General features: G+C 38.2%; 1 protein-coding gene across 1 annotated transcript in view; it reads left to right on the plus strand.

Moving 5' to 3' along the window:
- Positions 1-19,646, plus strand: part of SCOT (Succinyl-CoA:3-ketoacid CoA transferase) — a 140,929-nt gene that overhangs the window by 84,546 nt on the left and 36,737 nt on the right. The window contains exons 6-8 of the mRNA XM_067137372.2: positions 4,249-4,366; positions 7,790-8,009; positions 14,152-14,227. Coding sequence (XP_066993473.1) covers positions 4,249-4,366; positions 7,790-8,009; positions 14,152-14,227 — 414 coding nt within the window. The remainder of the gene's footprint in view (positions 1-4,248; positions 4,367-7,789; positions 8,010-14,151; positions 14,228-19,646) is intronic.

A 19,646-nucleotide genomic window follows, 5' to 3' on the forward strand; every position in this document is an offset into this window, starting at 1 on the left:
AATAAAATTAATTCTCCATCAAACTACGTGAATTTGTACAAGAAACTTACCTTCCTTCCTCTGCTTCTGGACTGGCCTAGGTTTGTTTCATTCTGCGCTGTTGGAAACGGCTCCTGTGGCTGGCAGCTGGCTGACCCGTTGTCTTCCTTGGTCTCGGCGTGTCATGCCTCAGGTCAGGTCATCTCAGGCGGTCCATCTCCCATCTTTTAAAGATATTGCATCTCGCTTGCTCATTCATGCAAATCAGAAACGTATCTGTAGTGAGCTGATTCATTGTTAAATGTTCAAAGCCTTCTAATTAAACAAGATTATGTTTCTTTTCAAGATTCTTGCTTATATCTCTAATTTCTTTGTTAGACCTTACAAATGTCTGCATTAACTTCTAATATCTGAATACTGCTGGTTTATTGAATAGAATCCGCAGTGTTATTTCGTTATCGTAGCTTCTCAAGTATTTATTCTTCTCAATCCTGTCGGTGTTTTATGGCAGGTTGGTTATTGAATCTTGCCTAGCATTTAATATGAAGATAACGTGTTTTATACATATTTCTTGGCTTATTTCACGATAAATTACTATCGTATTCTCGCTGATGTGTTCTTTTCTTGCAGTACTCTTCTTTTATTAGAGTCTTACAAGATTGAGACCCTGATCTTTGATGCGTTTATCTGATGAAAATGTCAGTCTTTTTATCTCCCCAATAATCCAAATCTGACAGTTTTTTTGTCTTTTTGACACTGCCATTTTTTCCATCTGGACTTCCTTGACATACTATGAAGTTGTTCATTCTATTTAACTTCATTGCGGGTACTTGTGTTTACTCCGATCTGACTGAAACTTTACTTTTGGAATAGCATAATAGTACAGTATATAGATAGTGATCTTCAAATTGATCTCAACCATTATGTAAAGGGTGGTCTATGTAACGGGATCATGACAGTTCTCACAGGGTGGCCGATTTGGCACTCAAGAAAATTATAAATTGATGATGCACAGTGTTGTTTGACATGCTGAGACACTTGCATCAATAATTGCTCCTGCACAAGAAAATTGACAAGGGTTGTTGCACGTGACAGGTGATAGGCACTATCAGAGGTGGTCCCCCATGTGTTCTATCTGAAAAAGGTCTGATAACCTCACTGCCAATCCAAACACTTCATCATAAACCATATAACTCATTCCTTGAGAGCGCTGGTCATGTGGACTATTCCTATAACATCTCTGAATGGGCAAGTACCTGGGGCATGGGAAGTACCGTATTTACCCGAATAATCCCCGCTGTCGAATAATGCCCGCACTCTCATTTTAGGAAGGCTCATTTTGAAAAAAATTGAAATGCACTAAAATTCCTTCCATCGAAAGAGTAACATAGGCATAAACAAACATTTCGTATCACTCCACGAGGTCCACATGGTCTTTACGCAAATATGAACATGTAAATTTACGAATATAGCTGCTTTGCCTGAGATGATAAAAATACATTATCACTGCTGTGAAATATATTTTCCAGACAGAGACAGAAGTATGACGTGCGGTGATGCCAATTTGGTTACTCATAACATCACGAAAGTTTAAACATTTTTTCTTCCAGTTATACCTATATTTTTCGTCGGCTTAAAAGTTTCCTGAAAGTCCAAATTAATTTTTAACATCAAATCCCGAGAAAGTGTTGAGGGAAATTTGTGAAATATTAAAGAAAGTAAATGGAAGTTGAGAGAAATGAACGGCGAAGTGTAGAGAGCATAACAGCACGAAAGTACAAACATTTTTTCATCCAGTTATATCTTGAATTCCAAAGGGATGACCTATATTTTTCATAGGCTTAAATGTTTCCTGAAAGTCTAAATTAATTTTTAACATCAAAACCCGAGAAAGTGTTGAGGGAAATTTTCGAGATATTAAGGAAGGTAAATGGACGGGCCAGTTTCAGTGCCATTGAAATTATTTCAATTTCATTGTGATACATTTCAATATGGAACATTATGAAATTTTTATCTTTAAATGTTTTAATACATATCAAATAATGTTGTACGCAGAACATTTTTATTGAAATCGAGGTCCGTCACTGGCTCTCATAGAGTTCTTCCCTGGCGACCGGAACACTGCAGTATTTTTATTTCCAGCTTGTTTTATCCTCTGTACTGTTCGCAGGCCGATACCACACGTGAGTGCTGTCTTGGTAAGGGGTGCCAACATGGCGTTCCTCACCTTCCCCCCGCCGCTGATTGCCTGCTGCTGCATGCTTACAAAATACACTCTAAATACTATTTCCCTTGCCTGTCGATGCAATACTTATCTTTTTGCTCTTCCTGGATCCATCCTACACACGCAAATAATTCCCTAAATTCATTGATTATATTTGCAAATAAAACTCAAAACATTCACTCGTGACCCGCACAAACAGGCACTTCTTACTGAAATTATTCTATTGGCTCAGCGGAAACACCTCCTACTACAAAGTGCGCAAATATTACTGCGCAACCCTCTTCGAACCGCCTACCCGGCTGTGTTCTACTCTATATAGAATCCTCTCCTAAATTACAAGTTCGTCACACTCCACGTCTAAAACACTTCTCCCACGCGGTCTTTCGTGCAATGTGAACACTTGAAATAGACACACCGGCGAAATCTGATGTTAGTTTTGCGATACAGTAAAACCTCGTAAATTCGAAGTCTTTGTAATACAGAAATCGGACTTCCAATTACGTGATTTCGAATTAACAGCCATCTTGTAATGCCAACCCTCGCCAGTTTTCGCGGATTCTGCTTTTCCGCGTACTGCCTGCTACGTGTAATTGTGGCGTTCGTTAAAACGCTGAATACAAAAAAATTACGATTTCACTCAATTTTCAACTATGAAACACACTATAGACACACCGAACTGAGTGAAAGTGCGGAAAGCTACCCCTGCACATTCCGGAAGACGCGTTCTATCGTGACGCGGATAAATTTTCAATTTAAATTACTCTGTAAAATACGGTACTATTTAAAAAAATGTAAAGTCAGTTTAGAATTAAAAGTCTGAATTGTTTTCTGTTTAAATATGACATCTGGGGACAGTTTTCTTCCATCTACGGTTGCAAAAAGCATAAGTGTACACTCAGCATCGAAAACTAGGTGAGCCAGGAGCGTGTTGGCAACCGTGACGCAAATAAAACCCGCACCCCAATTTCGTGCCTCAAATTTTTTTAAAAAATATGTGGGGATTATTCGCATAAATACGGTATTTTGAGCTTTGAGGCAACGCCAACAGAGATTGTTGTCTAGGACTTTCCTGGTAAGGAGCGAACTGAGGCAACATTGGCTGTCATTTTGATTGATTTCTGCCATTCTGAACTTGAAAGACCATGGTGATCTGATATCCACTTATTAGTTACTATGTACAGTATTCCTTAAATAATATGACACCCTTACTCTTAGGGGCAACTCAATCCAGTGAAAATATTTACATTGTTGACAGTGCAAATATTCCTCGTATCTGAAAATTGAGTGTGACTGTTGATGATTAGATCAATCACTTCAGTGCCAAGTTGATTCTTGTAGCCATAGCTGTTTACATTTAGGACTCTTGTACTATTTATATAAGGATTGTTCTCTGTACTCGAAACCTGACAGTTGTTTATATGTTGAACTCAGTCTTCCCAAGAGTCTCAGAAGAGACAAAGGCCTTTTGTATTTCCTTGCTCTGTATAACATATGATCTGGCATATTAGCTGGTAGTTGAAGGACCTCGCAGGGGTGCTTTCTTTATTTGCGTCAGATAGAAACCTTTGTGAGAGTTTATGTATAGTTGTTGCCTGGAATGAATAGATGGAGTGATAGAACAGTTCAGAATTTGAAATTTTTGGTCTGCTTGAACCAAAGGTGTGTTAACAAGGATTTCTCATAGTTTTTCAGGATTGGTTGAGTATCAAATATCTGTTCACTGAAGAAGTCTCTGCCTAGATAATGGGATGTTCTTCTTCTTTGTTGATTTATATTGAGGTTTTTGTCTGAACATTTTCCTTTCTTGATGCATACAGCTACATATTTAAACATTGAGATCAAGGCCTATTGCTTGGAAACATTGTAGGGCCATTTTAGTCATTTCAGGGTACTTGTAATCATTGTGTTCTGATTGTAATAAACTATAATTGTAATAACATGGATGTGTATCATTTAAGAAGAAAATTAAATTGAAATGACTTCTCTGTGTTTGTAAATGATGATTAACTAGAGAAAAGTACTGTATATCATTTGATTTTTTGTAGAAGTTGGTAATTAAGAAGGCCCCGAAAGCAAGTTCTGCAGCATCAGCAGCTCCTGCTATTATACAACGTGAGAGAATTATTCGACGGGCGGCTCTTGAATTCAAAGATGGAATGTATGGTATCCTTTCTAAAATCAAACCCTTGTGGATGTATTGTGTCTTTAATCCTTTTATAGGTACTAGTTTCTGGCATTCTTCAAAAGATTTAAATGTAAGGAACTTCTCTCTCTTACAACAGAAAATGCAATACAATAAAATACTTGTGCTAAAATATGGATGTATGTTATACATCAGACTTTATTCTCAAGTACAAGGGCAAGTCAATAAGTATCTGCAATCAATTTTTATAATTTATTACAAAAAGAGTACACACTTTTTATTGATAACAATTTTCAGTATAATTACCCTGCTTTTCATTGCACACGATCCACAGTTTCACAAGCTTTCTGATACCGTCTGCGAAAAAGGTTTTCGGTTGCGCAGTAAGCCACATATGCACCGCTTCCTTCACCTGTTGATCGGAGCTGAATTGACAGCCTCTTGGAGCATTTTTAAGTGGACTAAACAGATGATAATCCGAAGGGCCAAGATTGGGACTGCACGCAGGGTGCTCCAACACCTCGAAATGCAGCATCTGATGAGTTTGAGTGGTGTGGGTGGCGGTATGTCATGCAACAAAAGAACTCCTTTCGACAATCAACCTCTGCATTTGTTGCTAATTGCAGGTTTCAGTTTGTTTACCAGCATATCACTGTAATGTTCACTGTTTACTGTTTCTCCCTTTTTCTGGTAATGTTCCAGGATTGGCCTTTGAGAGTCCCAGAACACTGTGAGCATCACTTTTCCTGCAGAAGGTTGACTCTTGAATTTCTTTTTGATTGAGGATCCGGGATGCTTCCATTCCATGCTCTGACATTTGCCCTCTGGTTCGAAGTGGTGAACCCATGTTTCATCTCCAGTGATGATCCATTTCAGAAACTTCACTGTCGTTAGCATCACGGTCCTGTAGGTGCTGACAGATTCTCACATGATTGCGCTTCTGCTCTTCATTGAATTGTTTTGGAACCCATCTGGAACAGACTTTGTGAAAGTTAAGCCTGTTATGCTTGATTTTATCTGCACAACCATGGTTAATGTGCATATGATTTGCCACGTCAACAACAGTCACTCATCTGTTATTCAGGATCACATCACACACTTGTTCAATATTGGCATCAGTTACGGCTGCAGATGGATGTCCGGATCTTTCCTCATCCTTCATGCTCGTGCGACTCCTTTTGAACTGTTCAATGCACTGGTAAACACTTTTCTGTGACAAAACATTGTCCCCGTATTGTACTGAAAGTCTTCTATGAATTTCTGCTTCTGGTACACCGGCAGACCACAAAAAACTGATTACGAAACACTGTTCTTCCTTGGTGCAAAAAGAGAGTGGTGAGGCCATATTTACATTGCAACAGTGCAAGCTGTGCTGATCTGATAACGTTGAAACCTACCGCAGACGTAGACAATGGTGCCATCTAGCAGCTGGTGAGCACACAACGCCATAGAGCCAACCTAAAGACAGTTAGAGCAAAATTGCAAATACTTATTGATTTGCCTATGTAGCATTTAATGTAGTTAAATATGTTAGCACATTTAATTCATTGCAGGATTTGTAAGGAGTAGATAAGGTTGGAAGTACGCACAATGTCAAATCTTATTTCTCCTGTAGTATTATGAAAATGCACTAGCCACTAGCACTAGTGAACATGTTAGTGAAGCACAATTAATATTTAATTGAGACTCATCCTTTAATTGTTTTATTAGTTGTAATATGGATTTAAAAAAAGTAAATATAATGCAGTAATGCTAGGGCTGATAATCCTATTATTTTGACACTCGTAAAACAGCATACTACCATCATTCTTAGCCGAGTGGCATAGTCACTGGCTTCCCACAAATGTGGCCACCATTCAAATCCTGGCCATTGCAGTTGGGACTCTGGAAATGAAAAATTAAGCTCCTTTGGTTCAGAGTCCATGTAAAACTGGAGATCCCGTAGCTATGATCATAATATCAACAGTTATGTAAAACTACAAATGTGCTTGCTTGCGTTTTGCACATTCTATTCGCCCTGAACACGGTAAGAATATAGTTATGTTTTGCCACTCACCCTCATATTTTGAACTATATCACTTTATCTCTAACTCCCCAGCCTCCGTTATGCAAACTTAACATATTGCCCATTTGTTCTTTAGCAGTTCTTACCATTTACCACTTTTTGGACCTCAAAACACTCCCTTAGATTTATGCTTGGTTTATAAAGCTATGTCCTGCTTTTGCCAATACAAGCCTTTTTTTTTTTAATGGTCAGGAACATTAGTTACTTTTAAATTGAAATCTGTTGAATTACGTGGAACCCTAATTAATGAGGAGTGATAGAAGTCCCAACACATTCAGCTGAATCGGCTGGTGGAGAAAAGAAGTCACTTTATCTCACTTTTCAAGGAGCATTCCTGGTGGCCATGATCGTTATGGCATCAAGACTCTATGGTCTGATACTGTACTTAACCGGTTCAAGTCCTGTTGTTGGAAAACATGGCACCATCAGAACATTGGCTGACAGAATAGTATAGGTGGTGGCATACAATACCTAATCATTAGATGCATATCAAAACCTTGGGTTCATTCCAAACATCACTGCAGCATGCATATGGAATGAGGGCATACAACACTGTTGATGATTAGTCCATCTGATGTGGAGCAGACCCTTTGGAGTTATTTGACAGGAGTAGGCTATTTGCTGACACTGGGTTTCACCCTCTCCCCGCTTTATCATTAGCATCACTTCACATCACATCCAGATGTCCAGGTTGCCCATGGGCGTCAACTAGAAATACCTGCACCAGGCCTCTGTGGAGGCCATATGACATCATCAGTCATTCACTTTTCAGGGGAAGAAAACAAAATAATTTCTGCAGGAATAGTGTACATTTCCTCATGTTTTCATCATAAAGAACAGGTGGATATAGTTCATTTCATCACATTAAGTGTGCTTTGGTCATTTAAATATAGGGAATTGTAAAAACAAGAGTGGTTTCAAATTTGCTTAGTTCCTTTCTCCACCGACCAATTCAGTTGCACTTTGGAAAGCTGTCTCAATCTCTTCTTGACTTTCTACAATGGTTCTGTTCTTGCCCTCCCTACAGACATGTGGTGACTCAGTCTCTGAACAGATGAAATTACATCTTAAGATGAATAAATGTTGTTGCTTGGTTGTTAATTTCAATTGACTCACAAATTTATTTACAAGTTGCAAAATTGAAAATTATTTATCTGATATCACCATAAAAATTCAGGATGTGCCTTATACACTACATAAGCCAATATGGTAAAATCACAGTATGTTTGATGCAGTGTGTGCTGCATTACTTCTTTGATTTATCATTTGACTCCCCTTGTATATTTTTATATTTTGATATTAGCACTCTGGACTTCTTCTTGATTTTAACACTTTTTGAGCAGTATTTTGTAAAATGTATTTCCTTAATGGAGTTCAGCCAACCTGGGAATTGGTATGCCAATGATGGCTAGCAATTTCATCCCTGAAGGTATGACTGTTTATTTGCAAAGTGAGAATGGAATACTTGGACTGGGCCCATATCCTTCATCAAAGGAAGAAGTTGATCCTGACCTCATCAATGCTGGCAAGGAGACTGTCACTGTTCTGACCGGTGCCTCTTATTTTGGGAGTGACGATAGTTTTGCAATGATCCGTGGGTTAGTTTCACAACCATATGTAAATATATGTTTTGATATTCTCTAACTTTTTGGGGGGTAATTATAATATTCCAATATAGACTTTATAATGACCTGACACAGTTTGAGTTAGAAAAGGGAAATTGATGATGATGATGATGCTTGATAATAAAAATAATATTGTACTGTACAATGAAACAGAAACCAGACAAGTTTGCTGTTAGGTTAATGTGAACATGAATGCTAATCATATTCAACTAGCTGTTGTGCCCATCATTGATGGATTTGTTTTTGTACAATTGTAGAAAATGTATGTTCAGAAGATCAGGGTCGTTCAGTTGAAACAAAGACTGTGCCTAGAAACTTACACTGTATGGGTGCCAACTGATGGGCCCAGCCTAGCACACGGGGGCGAAACGCTGGCAACCTGGAATGAGTTGGCTGGAAGGTTTATAATGTCCAATAATGGACCATTTATATTGGTATTATAAAAGCATGCAATTCGTGATGTTTCAAGAATGTGCGATCTTTTCCATGCAAGTTCACTTCTAACACAAAAGAATGGATAACTTCCGCAATATTTGAACATTTCTTACGCGCATGGGACACAAGGCTTGGTGTAGGAAACAGGAAAATTGCACTCTTCATTGATCAGTGCCCCGCTCATCCCCCAAATGTTTCTAATTTGAGAAACATAAAGATCATTTTCCTCCCAGCAAATTTCACGAGTAAGCTACAGCCGTTAGACGAAGGCATAATATGATGCATGAAGCAGAAATATCGTAAGAGACTGGTACAGAGAAGATTGGCTGGAGTGGAATAGACGACGAGAAAAATCACCATCTTAGATGACATGGATTTCGTTAAGGCTGCCTGGGATTCTGTGGAGCAAACCACTATTCAGAACTGCTTCAATGCAGCTAGCTTTTGTTGTGTTCACGCTGATGACGTCACGGTAGACGATTTTTCTGAGAATGAAGAATGGCGCCGAATAGCAGGAGAGTTCACTTTCGAAACATATGTCATTGTTGATGACTATAAAGGTCTGTCTAGGGAGGTCAAGTCACGAATGCTACTTATGGAGCCGCCATATTGGGTCTTGGTAAGTGAACGTAACCAAAGGAAAGTGTATTCGAATTTAGAGGATTTAGGCACCAAATATTGAACAAAAAAACAAACGACAATTATTTTTCATGCACAATTTAACTGGGCATCTATTGTTCAGGTATATATAACTGTACAAATAGTAAATGACATGCATACATTCACAGCTATTGGAATAGGAAGATAATTAATAGAACCTAAATTTCTCTTTTTTTTTTTTTTTGAGAAACAAGAATCAGGAGTAGTGTGCATGTATAGGCCTACACTTTCACTTCTATATTACTTGATCTTACCGTGTTTCTAATCAATATCGTCTGTCAAAATACGAAATACCGGGCGAGCTGGCCGTGCGGTTAGGGTCACGCAGCTGTGAGCTTGCAGATAGTGGGTTCGAACCCCACTGTCGGCAGCTCTGAAGATGGTTTACCGTGCTTTCCCATTTTCACACCAGGCAAATGCTGGGGCTGTACCTTAAGGCCACGGTCGTTTCCTTCTCACTCCTAGCCCTTTCCTATCCCATCGTCGCCATAAGACCAATCTGTGTCGGTGCGACGTACAGCCACTAGCAAAAAAAATATGTAATCTTTGACAGAAATCTCTACAGTACCTCTATCATATCATGAATAGATGAAGTATTGAAATTAAAAGTATTTAAAGACAGTTGTAGTAAATTTCCTTGAGCATTTCCTTTATTAAGAAAGTAGTAACGGGTACTGCATTTCTAAAAGGTTATTTCAGCATGTTGACAAAGACTGAATGCCTCTCGAGTAGCATTAAATTATGTTCGCTGTTTTTTATTTTTTTGCTAGTTGCTTTACGTCGCACCGACACAGACAAATCTTATGGCAACGATGGGACAAGAAAGGGCTAGGAGTGGGAAGGAGGCGGCCATGGCCTTAATTAAGGTACAGCCCCAGCATTTGCCTGGTGTGAAAATGGAAAACCACGAAAAACCAATTTCGACGCTGCCGACAGTGAGGTTCGAACAGACTATCTCCCGAATACTGACCGCACGTTGTTGTTATCGATTGATGTGGTAAATTCTTTGGGTTCTGAGGCAAAAATACTCTTCTTATATATAATAAGAGTGATATTCTTAGCAACTGGGTACTTGTTTATGGATAACCCATGCAGCTGAGTAGTACAAAGTGGTGGTGGTGATTATTGTTTTAAGATGAAGTACTATTGGGCAACCATCCACTTTTAATACTAATCAGAGGGGAAATTTTGAAACGATCTGACACTTCGAAATATTGTGGTATTGGCCAAAGGAAAACATAGGCCATGAAGTTCATGAAAATGAAAGACTCCCAAAGATTCGACTGCTCTAAAACCATCGGGGTCGGAAAAGAACAAGACCAAGGAAGGTTGGATACGATAGAAAAAGTGAGGAGCCTGGCACAAGTAAGTGGAAAGAATGCAAACACACAGCTAAGGGTCCCCTGGTCACCAACCCACGCTCTCAAATTGAGTCTCTGGGGCCTCCTTTAGTCGCCTCTTGCGTCAGGAAGGTATCCCTGGATCTATTCTACTGTCCCCACAAAATGGTTCAAACCTGACATCTGTATTATGTTTATGTCAACATCATTTGAAAACCGGTGATAATTTGTAGAGCTACAGTCTTCAGTTAGCTTTTGGCAAAAAAAAAAGAAAAGTAATACTCATCATAAAAAGAAGACCGAGCGAGTGGCTGTGCGGTTTCGGTCACGTAGCTAACAACTTGCATTCGAGAGATAGTAGGTTCGAACTCCACTGTTGGCAACCCTGAAGATGGTTTTCCGTGGTTTCCCCATTGTTCATACCAGGCAAATGCTGGGGCTGTTCCTTAATTACGAGGCCACGGTCGCTTCCTTCCCACTCCTATCCCATCGTCACCATAAGACCTATCTCTGTCGGTGTGACGTCAGCCATATTGTAATAATAAGAATAAGAAGAATACATAGGCATTATGTGAATATTGGGCTACACTTATCATTCGAATCACATGTATCACTGTTGTAGGAGTGGTATAACACTTGTGGTATATCACTGCGAACCTGTTTGTATAGTCTTTCATAATCTTTACCCGCCCCCCGTGGGTGGGGGTGGTATAATAACACCCATGCTATCTCCTTGCCTGTCGTAAGAAGTGACTAAAAGAGGCCCCAGGGTCTCTTAATTTGGAAGCCCGGATTGGCGACTGTGGGGCCCGTAACTGAGTCCTGGCTTCCTTTCTGACACTTAACTTAATTGTGCCAGGCTCCATACTTCATTTTTTCTAAACGACCTTGTGTAGTTAACTCGAAAAAAAGAAAACACGTATAATATTATTATACAGTTCCTATTACATTTGCTGCTTCTTTTAAAAAAACTTCTTTGTTTGGAAACTTTCCTATAACATTTTAAAGACTTGGGTGGATTAGAAACATTTTTTGGATCGAATTCCAATTGAGTGTTACCGTCCATCTACACTCTTCTGTTCAAATTGCGATTCATCAAAATTATATCAGAAGAAAATACATCATGGAACCTACAAATACAAAAACTGTTCATATAAACATGTGATTCTTCAGGAATAATTCCATTGTAATAACTTACTAACTTACTAACCTCGAACAAGACGGAATTATAACTGGGTTGCCTGTAACTGTTTACCGTATCCGCTGAGCTCACCACTGCTTATCACTGGAAAGCGAAACACTATAATCCCGCCAGTTGATTAATTCTGATCATTTGGTGTAGCGCAGTATCCCATTTCCTTTAAAAATGCATATATATTTCATATTATCACATCGAGCCTGCCCGCATCATAACGATGCTTATAACCCAATATGGCCGTCGCCGCAAAGGATTGTGGTAGCGTGACCAAACCTTCCTATACTGACCTTGATGACTATGTTCCAGTGTCTGAAACTATGACAATAGATGAAATATTCGAACAGAAGATGGAAAAAGCATCAGTGGAGCATGAAAGTGATGATGAGCCAGATCCTGGGTCAGTTCCCACGGTATCAAAAGTGATGAAGTTTGTAAATGTAGGACTACATTTCTTCTGAAGCCAAAGAAAAGGAAGGTTGGTTAAAAGTGACCCACCCTCAGTTCTAGGGGTGAGCCAAACTGTTGCGGTTCTAGTGTTAATCTGTAATAGGTTTTTCTTTATTCTTTACTGACTATATCTGTACATTTAAGGTAGAGTGCCCTGTTCATGATCCTAAATTTGTAGGGTTGGTCCTGGTTGAGGTAAGGGCGATTAGATATCTTGATGCTTCATATCATAATAATTGGCATGTAAAAGACCTCTAGTGACACACATTGCATCCTTGGGCAAAATAAATTTGACAATAGAAACTGACCAGCTGAGTTCTGCTTTGTTGTTAGTTGACCATATATTGAAACATTGAAATTCCCACTCAGGCTGTCAGGCTCTTCTTCAGTATACCCACCCTATGGTAGCTGAGGCCTATGATCATGATTATTCTTTACTGTTATTAAATATAGATTTATTGTATGTTGAGTATTGAGCCTGAAGCCTGGTTTGATCCTCAGCAGCTCCATCAGTTGTTGTAAATGGCCTAGGCGTCACTGAAGAGAAATTTTAGGGAAATTGGGAGTGAAGTTATTTTATGTTGCTTTCTTCACTGAGCCAGAAGTTGCTATAACGTATCAGTCAACCAAGCCCGCTTAAATACGTGCACCAGCCGACCCTATGAGAGACATTTTGACACCATTCATAACAGGGACTGGCTGCATAAGGAATGGTGTTACTAGCATCGCTCATAGCTCAGTCACTTTTTATATCATCAAAGCTAAGGATGAGACTGAGACTGGTCAATGAAAGTAACAAATTTGATCTAAGCCATACCAGAAGACATAATGCACTGTAAACACTAGGTCTAGCCAGTAGAGGCACTAGATTTGCTATGTAATTGGGTAATTCAGACTCTGTGAATGTGTCCAGAAATTTAGCTAGTTTATTTACACTGCCAAAACTAATTTATGAATAAATTTAGAAAATACCTGTAAAAGAAAACATAACATGACAATTATACCTAAAAAAAAGAAACAGCTTAATGAAAAATAGAATGACATGTTTCATTCTTGAAAGAACATCATCACATTTTATCAAATCAAACTTAAAAAAACATTTATAAACATGTATAAACATTTGTTTAAATTTCTTAAATATTTGAAATTTGGAACTTAATAAAGTCCTCACTTCTCTCCACCTCAGCAGAGAATGCAAGGTGGTGTAATACTCTGTCGTTGGCACGAGTCTAGTCTAGTTGGCTAATTAGTTAACTTTCCGTAACACTATGACCCAGTTAGGTCAATGACACACTGAACTGTACTTTTAGAATACTTGATATACTGAATTGAAAAGGTCAGTTTATTCTTATAATTGCACTTCAATATGGAACAAAAATGAAATTTATAGCTTATAATATGTCATTCTGTTTTTAATTAACTTGTTTCTTTTTCAAGTAGAATTTTGTTATAAAATGTTTTCTTTTTCAGGTAGTTTCTAAATTTATTTATTCATAAATTAATTTCAACAAACTGAAGAACCTAAATGTTTATAAATTTACTGAGTTGAAACTGAAATGAAACGGCTTTAAATATCACAAAATGACTTGATATATCGATTGTCTGGTTCATGAGTAAGACATCTCAAAAAAAGCTAGTTCTCAGTTATATGACATTTAAAGTTTACGTGTGTATAAACTAAGACATGCTTGGTAGCTTCTTATTCTTTTATCCTTCCAAACCACTGCAGGGAAATGACACATAACATATTGTTCCTTTTCGAAATACTATATTTCGAGAAGGTGCAGTTGTGAAAAGTTCAACACGACAATTGTGGACATTACTATAGTAATTTTTTTTTTTTTTGGTTGAGTTTGGTTTTAAATAGTGATACAATTTATTGCAGTACTCAATCAGAGAGAGCTTGAAAAATGGAAGAGAATGATGTAAATAACTCTAAATCGACTCTCTTTGAATTGTTGCACTTTTGAACCAGACGATCAATATGTATATTTTAAAACCTTTATTAATTTGTATATGCATATTTTCTTTCCAGAGGTCATATTGATCTCACAATTCTGGGAGCCATGCAAGTGTCACAGTATGGAGATCTAGCAAACTGGATGATCCCGGTAAGTGTGATCTGCAGTGGATACTAATACTTTACATACTTTCAGATGTGTTGATGTTCTTCTAGAACTTTGTCCATACAGTACCAATATCCTTGAAATTTGTTGACTTGTGAAATATTGTAATATAACCTTGTGTGTGAATACGAACTTCACAATAACCACATAATTACAGAGAGTAGAAGTATGAATTATAGATAAATAAAAGATTTTATGCATTCTCTTCCCTCAAACAATTCACTGGTTCAAATTAAATTGCAAGGAAGATTTAAAACTAGTTTGCTTTGTTTTGGTATTCTGAGAAACTCTCATTCACACTGGTCATTGCTGGGCTGAGTAACTCAGGCAGTAGAACACTGGTCTCCTGAGCTCAAGTTGGTGGGTTTGATCCTGGCTCAGTCTGGTGGTATTTGAATGTGCTCAAATTTTATATGTCAGTCTCATGTTGACAGATTTTTCGGCATGTAAAAGAACTTCCTCAGGACAGAATTCCGGCACCTCTATGTCTCCAAAAGCCGTAAAAGTAATTAGCGGGATGTAAAACAAATAACATCAATTAAAAAGTACACTGCAATTTCCGAACTGTAAGATAAATTTTTCTTGGGTTACATTTTCTGTCAAATAATACATCTTCTGATCTTCTAAAATGTCATTTAAAATCAGCTTGTCTTTGTTAACTTTCATTTTGAGTGCATCTAAATTGAATAGCAATTAATGCCTTCCATTTGTGTTAGAACAAGGAATTATTCATTTGCATTTTCAGTTTCTGAAAAAAAAAAAAAAAAAAAAAAAAAAAAGGGCCTCAGCCCGATTGGGTAACATCAAAAAGAGTATTTGGTACATTTGGATAAAAACACCCTTTATGCAAAGATGGGTGATTAAACTAAAAATTTCTTTCGTATTGAGGCTCCAGATCTTGTATCCATATCTAAATGGTTTTCCACGGATAAGCTGTTTACAGCCATGGCACCCATGCTTTTGTCATAAGCCAAATGTTCTTTGAGAACAACATTTTTGGAAGTATCTGCTTTTGATCAACTTTGGATAAGTGGCCTGACTTTCCATGCCTTGTCATTTAGATCGATCATTGTATTGTCCACACAATGCAGGAAACAACAGGTTTGAAGAAATCTGTCTCTTCTCATTTCCTGAGAAGACATGTTAAAATTCTTCATATCGTCATTTGAGTCCCAATAGTGCCGCTTAGATGGCAAATAAATTATTGTACTCACTTATGTACTATATTGCAATAAAGCAACGTATTTCATCCGCATTGATCTTACGATCTGTCTGGTTCAAGAACAAAGTGTAGTGCCTAATTTCCTCAGCTAAATACTCAACAATTTCACTGCCTATAAATATATTGTTCAAAAATGTCCACTATCGACATCTTTTCATACGTGGGATAATCTTCATTTGGAACTGAAGAAAGGGGTGCATGGTCAAAGTCGGCTTCTTCTACTCATTCAGGATTTGGTCTTGATTTTCCGTTTTCCTTTCTGAAGCCCACAATTTTGTTTGAGCAGAGGTTGTTGGATGATCTGTGCCCAAATCTGGCAGAGGTTTGGGTTGCCTTGTGCCTTTGTTGCCATTGTCTTTCTCCATTAGATCGAGCAAATTTGTGGTACATACCTATCAGCTTGCATTCGGGTTTGAACCCCCACTGTCGGCAACCCTGAAAATGGCTTTCCGTGTTTTCTAATTTTCACACCAGGCAAATGTACCTTAAGACCATGGTTGCTTCCTTCTCACTTCTAGCCCTTTCCTGTCCCTATCTGTGTTGGTGTTACGTAAAGCAAATTGTTAACAAAAAAAATTATTAAAAGAACTCCATTAGGCTGTCTTATTTCAGCATTAGCTTGAAGCTGTTGGGATCCAAGATCGTCAACCAGTCTGAAATAATAATATTCCGAGAATATCTAAATAACTAGATCTCCTTCATCTTACCTACCAAATCCTTGCCCATGTCAATATTTAGTTCTGGAAGCTCAACAAAAATGTCAACATCACCATTGGTATCTTCATTATATTGTTATTTGTCCCTTATATACAAAACCTCATGAGCAATGTCACTTCTCGGTTTGTTGTATAGATTTTCTGATATCACCGATATCCTCGCCTTCAGAGCCTACTATGTATCTTGCATCCTACTGATTATTGAATTTGCATCTCCCATTTGGTGTACCTCTTCACCCACTAATATGAATCACATTGAATGCATGCAATCATTCTTCTGTGCCATTGTTAGAGCCAGTGTATCTGATTGTAAAAAATTGAGCAGCAATCAGATACTGGGTACGTTTAACCTTTGCCCCTTATCTACTCGCAAGAAAGTAGCCGACCTCAGATTCCTATATTACGCTGTTAACGGTTTATTTCGTTCACCTGAACTTGCATCCTTCTTTTCCCTAGATGTCCCAACTTGCAAAACCAAGATGAATCCACCCCTTCATATTCCATATTCCTGCCTCTCTTGTTCAAAGAACTTTATTTATCTGCATTCCAACCCTCCTTAACTCTTTATCTTCTGACAGGAACTTTTTTTTTTGGTATGCCTCCTATAATCAATTCTTCCTTCTTCATATTCCTTTTTTTCTCTTCTCATTGCTGTCCCCTCTATTGTACATAATGTAATAATATTCAACATTATAGTAAGACTGAACAAATAAAACTGACAATCGGTCTGTATTGTTGATACCTTCATGCACCAAACATTCGCTTTTGTGCCATTCTAACAATTGCTACAGCTCTTGGAGGACTTTTTGAAATTACACTGATATTTATTGCCAAATGGCAACTGAGGCACTTCCATTGTTGGATGCGTTTGTTAATGGTCGGCTGTCGAGAGTGCTCTTGCATTATTATAGTGATAAAGTAGTTTAAACCCATTAAAATTTTGCGTGCGTGCGTGTGTGAGAGATATCCATTTAGAGCTGTTTATATATTGGTGTTTATTGCTTGTTGGTAGAAATTGGGAGTAGAAATATTAATTTGAATTTTATAACAAGTAGTACAACTGGTGTTCAGTAGATTACGTTTTCTAGGTCAAATAGGCTAGCTAGGTGTACTGTGTTTCGAATTTAGGTTTAGAAAATAATTTAGGTAATAATATTAACTTCTTTAAAAATTATTTTTGAATATCTATAGGTTCCTTAGTATAATACTTACAAAGGCACATTATCATAAGGAGTTTCAACTTCCGCAGCTGTTACGGTATTTCGTATAGATATCCATTCAAAGTGTCACGAAGGTAATAATTCATTCAATTAAATAACACGATAGCCTGTAAACTTTGATTTAAAAAGAAGTTAAAGAGAATACATGGTATTTCACAGGATAATTACTCAACAGTGTTTGTATTGTTGATTGTTTGCTGCATTCCGACGAGATCAAAGTGTACATCATTGTCGTCGGCTGTAACTCGATCCAAGTATATATAACTTCTTCCTGCATACATTAACCAGTTCACCTCAGTTTATGGATGTGTATACGATGACTAAACAGACCAATCCTGGCAGAAAACGTACAAATCGCACTGAATGGCTGGAGGAGGGCGGGGTTGTAATTGATGTTTCCTTGCTTGTCGCTTGGCCTCTTGATGTCTGCGGCATTCTCTTTCAAACAAGTTGACAGCGGTGGATGTAGTGTTCCGCCACAGTGAGCGGTCCACAGCACATTCTTCTCATGTCTGTATATCTATACCAGTTGTCTTAGTGATGTGTTTCAGCCGGTCCTTGAAACGCTTAAGAGGGGCTCCATGAGGTCTACTGCCGGAGCAAAGTGGTGAAGTCTCTGTATGTAGGTGGAACTGCCATCCATGGTTGTTCGGGCTTCTGAGGGACATTACGAAGAAAGTCCTTAGCAATATTGGAGACACGATTTAGAAGTGAAGAGAAATGTTCCTTCCAGTGCTGTAAAATTTCTCCATTATCAGTTAAAGTGATGGAGTTATCAGTAGTCTTCAATGACCCTGATGAAGATCGAATTGGACCATGTATCTCTTTTGTGCCAGCATAGAAGTTTTGCAGGTCTCGGGCATCAGATAGTCTTTGCAGTTCTTCAGCTTTTTGTTACCACCAGTTATTCTTAATTTCCCTAATTTGTGCCTGACATTTTCCTTCAAGTTCCAAGAAATGTGATTTCTCCACATTGGAAGACTGATCTTGAAGATCAAATAGGTGGGACTTCCCGTTTGGCATTGAACAGACATTTAATTTCTTCATTATTTGCATCAAACCAGTCCTGTCTTTTTATCCTCACAAAACCAATTGTTTCCTCAGCTGACTCAGTGTTGACCTTCTGAAGCGTGGCCCATTCCTGATTTGTACTATCACTGCTAACCGGATGACTAGCCAATTTTTTTGAGATTGCATTTCTGTAATCTGTAGCAATGGATTCAATTTGAAGTTTAGAAGTATCGAATTTGTTTCTGGGTAGGTTGTGGATGGATCTTTTTGGTTTGCAACAGATTGAGTTTGGACTGGGAAGACTTGGGTGAAAGAAGAGGAGCTGCTCGACTAAGCGGTATGTACCAATATAGTTGGTCCATTATTGGACATAATAAATTTTCCAGCTAACTCATTCCTGGTTGCCACCGTGCCCCAGTGTGCTACGGACCAACTGTATTGGTATTATAAATTTACTCATTCGGAACAAATATTTCAGGTTCCCTATGGGAATCAACATCTATATCATCATAAGTGGTATGTTCCGTGCTGTCAGTGGAGAGATGGCATGGAATGATAATTGTAGACGAATAAGTTTGAGTGGTGTCTTTAAAAGTAGGAAAGATCACAATATTATGAAGATAAAGTTGGAATTCAAGAGGACAAATTGGGGCAAATATTCATTTACAGGAAGGGAAGTTAGGGATTCGAATAACTTTCCAAGGGAGATGTTCATTAAATTTCCAATTTCTTTGAATTTACTTGAGAATAGACTAGAAAAACATTTGCCTTAAATGCAGATCAGTATTTATTGATTGATTGAGTGAGTGATTGTAGGCACGAATGGGTTAACGATTAAAGTGAACTTTTTCCTGCTTTGTAAACAGATCCAATACTAACATTGTACTGTCTACGACATTCACCATCTGGTGAAAAGTAACTGGACACCTACTTAAAATAGTCCTGTAGACATTTATTGGCCTTTATTACAGCTTGAACTCTGCAGGAGGAGACTGTTCATCAGGTGTTGGAATGTTTCTGGTGAAATGGTGAACCATTCTTCCTACAGCATTGCAGCGAGCGTAGTTAGTGATGTGAGTCATTGGGGTCTGAAGCAAAGTCACCTGTTTAGTTCATCCAATAGGTATTCGATAGGATTGAGATTGGGGCTCTGAGCAGATCATTTCCCTTCTGGAGCCTTATTGTCCATGAACTACTCATGAAGTGCGTTATCACACTGAACACCCACTAATGAT

This window comes from Anabrus simplex, chromosome 1 (assembly GCF_040414725.1).
Source record: "Anabrus simplex isolate iqAnaSimp1 chromosome 1, ASM4041472v1, whole genome shotgun sequence".
Lineage (NCBI taxonomy): Eukaryota > Metazoa > Arthropoda > Insecta > Orthoptera > Tettigoniidae > Anabrus > Anabrus simplex.